The 9,422-nt window shown below is 47.9% G+C and overlaps 1 protein-coding gene across 2 annotated transcripts in view; it reads right to left on the reverse strand.

Moving 5' to 3' along the window:
• Positions 1 to 8,361, reverse strand: part of RIC8A (RIC8 guanine nucleotide exchange factor A) — a 95,008-nt gene extending 86,647 nt beyond the window's left edge. The window contains exon 1 of one of the 2 annotated variants that reach the window (XM_063942560.1): positions 8,159 to 8,361. In XM_063942560.1, the coding sequence (XP_063798630.1) occupies positions 8,159 to 8,242 (84 nt within the window). In that variant the 5' untranslated portion in view covers positions 8,243 to 8,361. The remainder of the gene's footprint in view (positions 1 to 8,158) is intronic. The other variant, XM_063942561.1, reaches the window with a different exon arrangement.
• Between the last annotated feature and the right edge of the window lie 1,061 nt (positions 8,362 to 9,422).

Genomic DNA, 9,422 nt, shown 5'->3' on the forward strand with positions numbered 1-9,422 from the left:
TCGCACTTCTGCTAAGCTAAAATACACTCCCAGTGGGCAGCGGCATAGCGTTTGCACGGCTGCTAAAAACTGCTAGCGAGCAATTAACTCGGAATGACCCCCATGGTGCAGATGTTATCATCAAACTGACTGAGGTGCTAATTAAGTCACCTGTGCTTAAGCATGGCCATCCTTAAAACCTGGACTGTTATGTTGCCTTGAAGACTGAGTTTGGGAACAACGGTGCTAGAAAACCAACGCCTGGGAGAAAGTTCACCCTCCAGTAGGACAACGAGCCCATGCACAAGGTCAAAGCAACACTGGCGTGGTTGAACAGAAATGCTGAACATTCTACAAAAGCCAAGCTAAAGTCTAGATCTCTCCAGAATGCTTTGCATTTCCGATAAATCGGCCAGCATCGAAACCCCCATGGAAACCTATGGGGGATGCGGCTACCGGCAGGAATTGAGGCATCACAGGTATCGGAGATATAAGGGGTTATTCAGGTGGCATCACCGCAATAACTCAGCGGCAGTGCGCACGCGCAGGTACCGTCCTGTGCGTGCGCGGCCGAATACGTTGGGGTCGCAGCGGGTGCAAACGCATCTGCCTTATTGACAGGCAGAGGCGTTCGCAGGGCGGGTGGGGATGAAGCGTTGTGGGGGCAGCGCAGGGAGAATGAGGGCGGGGTGGCGGCATTTCCGGCACAGCTGCGCAATGGGAAAAATAGCAGCTGAGATCTGCATATGCAGCCTAGCTGCGGCTGCAGTGGGTCGTCCACAATTGCTGCGAACACAATATAAATTGCGGTCGCAGCTGGTGGCCTCCATTTTGAATACTGGGCGGCCTTGCCATGCGATGGGTAGCCCCCAGCATGGGAAAGAATAGATTTGCTTAAAAGCAGAATTTTCAATCTGTACTAAATAACCCCCATAGTACGGTCCCTGATACATACATTCACTATTTAGGGTGGCGCGGCTCCCTCGGCGTCACATCTTGGGGGTGTGCCCAGCCATGGTGTCACATCTTGAGGGCGCGCTAGCCGCGGTGTCACATCTTGGGGATGTGCCTAGCACTTACGGAGGCATTAAGCTCTCCCCTTAATGTGAATAGATGCTGTGTGCTATTCACGTGGCCGCAGATTGGCACCGGTCAGGCTGTTTTAGCAGGGCATTGGTAAAAGGGCAAGAAGCATTTTGGCATTTAAAAATCCTCCAGGACATGGCGTTCTGCTGAAACAGCCTAGCATGAACACTACTATAGTGGCAAAGTCATTTTGGAACGGACCATCAAAAATAACTTTTCTATTCTTTTCTTCATTTATCCTAGTAAAATGCACTAAAAATAGAAATGTATTTTTGTTTCCAAGTAAAAGTCATATGTGTTTGATAAAGAACTGTTTAAATATAGAAAGAGGAAATACCAAATGAAACTGGACACAGGATAAAAATGTGATGCAACAGTAAAGGTAATTTGATATCCTGTCAGGTCTCTACAATGATCAGATAATAATTGTTTACCCAGGATGAAAAGGAAACAGGTTTCACCTGAACAGAAGGTAAACACGTCCTGTTTACGGTCATATGTCATTGTCAGATCTGCTATTAAAATGTCTTCTCATGCCAGCTCTTAGCTGGGTCCACTTCAGTCCACAAAAGTGTAGAGCCAAGTTACATGAAGGTAGAAGAGAACAATCTCATATGAGGGCCTATTATACATTATTGCTTTGCTTAAAGAGGACTCCTGGGAGTACCAACATTCTATAGAGATCTGAGAGTTGTTCCCATGAGCTGGTCAGCACAAGTAAATTTGTTCTGTCCAACTAGCAGCTATGTGGGTACGATGTGTAGCCACAGATGCATCGGACGCTCCTTGGACCGACACATCGGTTGGCCATACACACGGAGCAAGCCCGTGCACGGCTTCCCGCATAGCGCTGCATGGGATCAGCAGCCGCTTCCCCCCATCTTTTGAACATGCAATAAGATCAGGGGAAGCGACGGAAGACCCCACGATATCGTGCATACACATGGAACGATTGATCGGGGCATTCCCGAGGCGTTCGACCGTGTGTCCATTCGTACCGTGTGTATGCACCTTTAAACAGCCACTATAGACTACCTACATATGAGAATTTAATAGTAGAATTTGGCCCGTGAGCACACAGTCTTATCATATATGCAGCCCTCTATATGTAAATACTTATCGTTCAGTCCTGGCTGGCTTAAAAAAACATATGCCACCCTGTAACATGTTTAACATAAAGGCAATTCTACAGTACACACAGGTTTAAATCCACTTTTGAGATAAACATTCTAGAATCAGACTTCAGGGATAGCACTAATTATACCTCCACCGCCTCCAATTCCTGCAGCAACTCGTGTTTCATGACACTGGGAGTGCCTGGTTAGATCTGACCCATTTTTCAGTGGCTTATGCTGACATTACTAAATATTTGTGCAGCTCTGAAATCCCATATTACCCAGGAACCCAGATTACTTATTGCAGGGGATCTGGGGAACTTAAAGGGATGCGTTTGTCACAATCTTACCGAGGTGGACGCAGTTAGCTGCTGCCGCTGTGTCTTTGTACATAGGGACAGTACTAAAATAGGCAGAAGCCACAGGAGGTGTCTTGTGTAAATAGATGCACACTCCTGGCTTTTGTGATCCCCTGCTGCATCTGAGCACGCAGCATCGGATCCCTTTTCCATGACCATCTGACATCACACAGCCACTATCTATGGCATGCCCGGACAACTGGGCCAACTCGACCCCATTTTCTGATACACTGCCCATCGCCGTCCCCAATTGCCAGCATGTCAATTAAGCTGTGGGTTTTGGGGACACTGCGAGGGACATCGCAAACCCAGATCTGTGCATGTGCAGATCTGAAAACATCGGGCCCATAGATTACAGTCACAATTACTGGCACACGTTATAAGCACTTTACCGTATCCTTGATGTGTGCCCAGGCCTGATCACCAGCAGCTGGCAGGAAGGCTGATCGCCTCCATCTGCTACCGAGTGATGCTTTATTGGAAAACAGATTGGAAACAAAACGACTACAAACCCACTGCTAGGCCCACACTACTCCTCTGCTGGTTTGGTATACTTGTTCAACATTTATTCTGTGGGGTCTATTCACTGAGCAGAGAAAAGCCCTGTTTTCCGGGAAACAGGGATTTTCTCTGCCAAGTGCTATTCACAGAGCGGGTTACCGTGAAGAAGATCCTGACTTCTCTAGCGGCACCCCAGCTCCGTGCCTGAATCGCATCACCATACTTTTGTATGGTGAGCGCGATTCATAAAAGAACGGAAAGCTCAGCTTTCTACTCCACTGCTGATTTCAGATTCACCATCTCAGGATGGCATAATCTGAACTTCAGCGCGACACGGGCAGTTGCTTACTTGTTTTCTACCTGGCATCCTTTTTTGGCTCCACCCCTTGATATCCAGTAGGCACAGCAGCCTCCCCTGAGCTCAGCTGCTGGCGCATGCACAGGAAGGATGGCCTCCAGGCGGGATCAGTACGAAATCCCGCCGGACGGGATCCCGGCGGTCGGTCTCCCAACAGGGGGCGAGCGCAACGCAGCCCCTTGCGGGATCGCTGCGCTCGCCACGCTGCGGGCACAGTGCCTTGCTGCGCTCGCCACACTAATTTATTCTCCCTCTACGGATGTCGTGGACACCTGCAGAGGGAGAATATGTCGGGATTGTGCCGATCGGGATTCCGGTGTCGGTATTCCGACCGCCGGGATTCCGTCCAGCGGGATCTTGACCGCATCCCCTCCAGGCTTCTCACACTGGACCGCAGCTGAAGACAGGAGCTCTGGATACTGGATTGCATCACCGGAAAGGTAAGTATACAAAATGGCTACTTAACAAAGCTATATATCGCATCGAACCGAAGTAACAATTCTGTTTTCATTTTCTTCACGAATAGACCCCTTTATGTTAACATTGTTGCAAGTCGATACACACAAACACACACAAAAGTTATATTTTATATCTGTAGACGCCTTCTTATGGCAGCAATTCTGATAAATCCCCCTGAGATGGGATCCGGTCTGAAGATCGACAATGTTTAGGTCGACAGTCACTAGGTCGACAGGGTCAGAAGGTCGACATGAGTTTTTCACATTTTTTTTTTTGAAACTTTTTCATACTTAACGATTCACGTGGACTACGATTGGAACGGTAACCTGTGCCGAGCTAAGCGGCAGCGGAGTGAGGAACCTTGCCTGACGCATGGCGAGCGAAGCGAGCCATGCGAGGGGACACGGTGCACTAATTGGGGTTCACGGTCACTCTACGAAGAAAATGACACCAAAAAAACATTAAAAAACTCATGTCGACCTTTTGACCTGTCGACCTAGAACATGTCGACCTAGTGACTGTCGACCTATAGTGGTCAACCTAAATATTGTCGATCTAATGATCCACACCCCCTGAGATACTTGTACTGAACGCACCATTATACAGTATCTGTCCAGATAAGGAGAGGAATTGCTGGGAGCACTGCTGATTTAGGAAATGTTTCTGTGACCTCAGAGTCCTGATAAGGGGGGTGAATATGTTTCATGAAGTAAAATCAGGTGCAGTAGAGACGGTAAGTTTCTATACCTTAGCAAAGAGTTAGCTTTTATTATATTATTTTCAATTATTGCACTATGGGGTTTGATCAACCCTCCCCCCTCCATATCTGGTGGGGGGCAAGCTGCCAAATGTCATTAGTAGCTGAATAAAACACCAACGGCTTATTAAAATGTACCATGCTGGGGACATGTAATATTCAGAGACCAAGTGGTACGCAAGGTAGACTACCAAATTTCAGGGGGGAGGGGGGGGGGGGGGGGGGGGGGACAGAGCCGATGGCTTGATGACACGATTCCTGGTGAAATGTGTGCCCTCCTCCCTGGTGTGCTTTCCCTTCCCTCATTTACACCATCATCTCCTACCTACTGTCTACAATTGTAGCAGAACCTGCTTATTTGGGTATTAGAACCAGTGATGCAGCAATGTTTATACCATGCCCTGCAACGTTCTGTACTGTAATCACCTCTTTCTTGTTTTGTTCTACTGTTCCTGTTTATGTACCATGTAAGGCGCTGCAGACCTCTTGTGGCACCATATCAATAAAGGAAAATAATAATAATCTCTCAGCCCGTGGAATAGGTGTTTTCAGATGTCAGCTGGATAGCTACTTTGCAGACACAAGCACGAGCACGGTTTCTTGGGCGTGTTGTGAGTGTAGCCGTCAGAGCCGTAACTACGTGTGTGCCAGGTGTGTCTGGCACACAGCGCAGTCGCCCTGGGGGCGCAACGGCCAGCGGCTTGTAATGAGTCAAATTGACTCATTACAAGCCACCTGTGCTGTGCTGTGTGTGCCGCGGCCGGAGGAGAAGAGGAGAGCAGCAGCGCCGGAGGCAGGGGAGGAGGAGGAGGGAGGGGGACTGGAGCCGCAGCAGCGCTATGTAATTGGTAGTGGCGCCACTGCAGATGTCCCTCTCTCCTTCAGCATTGGCTGCCCGGCGCTGCTGTGAATGCTGGGATTCGCTTCCCTCATCCCAGCATTCACAGCGGCGTCGGCCAGCCAATGCGGAAGGAGAGGGACTGCTGCAGTGGCGCCTCTACCAATTACATAGCGCTGCTGCGGCTCCAGTCCCCTTCCCTCCTCCTCCTTCTCTCCTGCCCGGGATCTGCTGCGTGAAGCCTGCACCGAGGAGCCTTCCCGATGAAGCCACGCCCCTATATATTTTCCGCACGCCTACGGCGCGCACTGACCCTATCTTACATAGGGAAGGGGGGGCGCCAATGACGTTTCTTGCACACAGCGCTAAAATGCCTAGTTACGGCACTGGTAGCCATACTTCCATTCTATACTGAGGAGTGTGCGCAGAGATGGGACACCTGTTTCAGACTGATCTTTTACAGCCCAGCATGGATCAGGTATAAGTGCCAATACTAATGAAGACAAATATGGCCATAGACGGAGAAACAGTGGACGCTCTGAGTATACCCGCAAGGCAATACATATACTCCATGTAGCATATGGGGGGAAATGTATAAGTGCCGGTCACCCATACCCAACCTGTATGAAGCAGTGAAAAAAGTGTTTTAGTGGAGAAGTTGCCCTTGGCAACCAATCAGCTTTGAGCACTTACCAAGTGCAGTCTATAAAATTATAGGTAGCAGCTGTATGGTTGACATGGGCAACTTCTCCACTGACAAACTCCTCCACTCTTTTCACTGGCTTCATACATCTCCTCCATGATTCCAAATCTGGCACCAGGGACTTGCGCCCAATTTACGTGCAACTTTTTGACAACCAGGACATCAGTGATAGGCAACCTCTTACGGGATCAGTACTAAATCCTGCTGGACGGGATCCCGGCGGTCGAAATACCGACGCCGGAATCCCGACCACACAATCCCGACAGGGGTGGCGAGCGGAACGCAGCCCCTTGCGGGCTCGCTACGCTCGGCACACTCATTTATTCTCCCTCTATGGGTGTCGTGGACACCCACGGAGGGAGAATATGTCGGGATTGTGCCGGTTGGGATTCCGGTGTCGGTATTTCAACTGCCGGGATTCCGTCCGGCGGGATCTTGACCACATCCCCCTCTTACACTGCCTTGAAATCAGCAACCGATTACTTTTAATTTCAGTACTAACATTTTAAATAAATGTTACAAGTTATAACAAATTTGGGAATAAAGTAGGAAGGATCAAGGGTTGCAGGAGAAGACTTGATGGGCCACATGAGGCCTTGGGGCCACCTGTTACGCATCAATGCAATGCACATAGCTACAGAAAAGGGTCAGCACTCCGTAACAGCAAACAAAAACACAACAACTGCCTGCACCAGAGTAACTAGTCATATCTATAACAATATAAAATGTAGAATACCCGTGCATAAAGTGTTATATGCATCAATAAAGCCTAGAAAATGTCTCCGATCAGGTGGGCTAGCTCACACAGTACTAGGTGATTGTGAAGTTGGTACTGTGCTCCTCGATACTGGTATGGTACGGCTCCACCAGTGCGAGGGACAGATGCAGGCTCCAAAAGGTGGTCAGAACTACAGAGAAGATCATCAGGGCCGACCTTCCCTCAGTCCAGTACCTTGTACCTGTCCAGGACCAAAAAGCGGGCAACGAAGATAGTAAAGGACCAGCTACACCCCGGCCACAGCATGTTTAACTTGCTTCCTTCAGGCAAGTGTTACAGGACAAATTCCCAGTATACGCAAGTATACCTGCCCAATAAAGCGGATTCTGATCATCCCCGGGTCTTTTCCAATCGGATTCCCTCTACCTACGCGTTTCTCCTGACACCTAATAAATCTAGGGCAACGTCAAGTCGACTACCAGTTCTTACAGTAAGCTCATTCAGTATAGAGGCCATTAAAAATCAGTCTTACGCTAAATTACCAGACATGTCAGTGATGAAACAGCAGTCTCCTGACAGACAGGGGAGAAACACTGATATTCTATGTGCTATAACATATGGCTATTAAAAGAGCCAGGGCACGCATTATCTGCTAGAGAGAGGGTTTATACATCCACAACAGCTGAGCACCCAGATTGTGACCTGTCTGAATGCTGGTGCTTGTAGTTCCACAACAGCTGGAGACCCAAGCATAACAATCACACCCAGAGAAAGGCACAGGTGTACAGTTCAGTACCCTGCCTTGGCAAACAGTACCATAGATAGTGATTCTATTAATGTGCTTAATTGTAGCTTCTCCACACCAGTAATGTACACAGCCAATATCAACAGCAGGCTGCAGCCCTGGAGCTATATAATACACAGAATATGCAAATCATTACACCCACATGCATCAACAGCACACATGCATGCCCACCCTATTCAGAGTGAGAAGCAGAAAATCCTCTACTCATCCCTTTTAATCTCCTCCCACTATTGTAGCACCCAGACATTATCATACCTCCCAACATGACCCTCTCCAGGAGGGACAGAATGCTCTGCTCCTGGACGACCCTCTTAATTTAGGATTGCCATCACCTGTGCTGAAACACATTTCTTATCCATTAACCTGTTCAACACAGGTGCTGGCAATCATAAATTAAGAGAGAAGTCCAGAAGCAGAGCATTTTGTCCCTCCTGGAGAGGGTCATGTTGGGAGGTATGCATTATACTGGAGCATCCTTACCTCTTTATTATACTCCATCAGCGCTTTATGCACCAGCTCCTGTTCCCCAGTCTCCAGCTGGTCTAGGACGGCATCCAGGTCCATGGCTGGCAGAGGGTGAGGTGCAATGTGTACGACTGCCAGTGCCCTGTGCTGTGCAGGAAGTGGACCAGGCTGTGCTGCTGCTCTCTTCCCCCTGCTCTCCACTGACACGGTGACGACACCGGGGGCGTGGCCTGCCCGGGGCCTGGCTGTCACTCACTGGAGGAGGCTCAGGGCTGCAGATCACATCCTAGGGAACGTGTCAGGGGCACAGGGAGATCAGTGTGATTTGCATTACTGATGTCAATGCATATCTGTCCTAATCATGCATTAGCCTGGTTGTCATTCAGAAGTGCAGAGCTGTGACAGTTTAATGTGTTACTGACAGACAGCATTTTTACTGACATTTCTTCAAAAGTAAAAGTAGTAGACTAGCTGTAAGCAGTTTAGGAAAGGCGGCACAGTGAGTATTTCAGAACACCATGCAATGACAACCCCACTGCTATCTATGGTGTCTGCGATGATGTGCGCTTTGTGTTAGCAGGATGATACATTTTTACTAGAGATGTACGGGTGCGGATTTACCCAGATCTCAAAACGGATGTCGCGTGTTTTGGAGAGTCAATAAGAAAAATCCAGATAAATTCGAATGTGCGTTAATTTTGGCATTAAGAACTGAGTAAATCTGAACATGCAAATGTCACATTTTTACTGAGCTGTATGTTTTTTTTTTACTTAATTGTTATGGACTCAGAAAATACAAAACATCTTTGCCTCCCTGTCAGGGTATATCAATCTTTGTGCATGGAAGCCATTGTAAAGGCAAGTTCATTCCAAGTGTACTGTACAAAGGAATAAGAGCGGCTAAAGTAGAAACTGAAAAACTAGTAGCAAAGGAAAGCAAAGCGAATCCCCCAAAATATTTTAAGTACATTAACAGCAAGAGACTAAAGAAGGAGAGTATAGGCCCTTTAAAGGACAAGAGGGGAGTCTTAATCAAAAATGATAATAACATAGCAAACAAACTAAACAAGTTTTTTTCAACAGTATTTACCAGAGAGGACCAAATGGTGGGTCTAACACAAAATCTCAACAAAGATAATGTCTCACTGCTAAATGCTTATTTATGTGAGGAGGTAGTCTGTGACCGATTAAAAAAGTTAAAGATTAATAAGTCACTTGGTCCAGATGGAATTCAACCGAGAGTTCTTATGGAGTTGCACGCTGAACTAGCAAGACCTCT

The sequence above is a fragment of the Pseudophryne corroboree genome, chromosome 10, assembly GCF_028390025.1.
Source record: "Pseudophryne corroboree isolate aPseCor3 chromosome 10, aPseCor3.hap2, whole genome shotgun sequence".
Lineage (NCBI taxonomy): Eukaryota > Metazoa > Chordata > Amphibia > Anura > Myobatrachidae > Pseudophryne > Pseudophryne corroboree.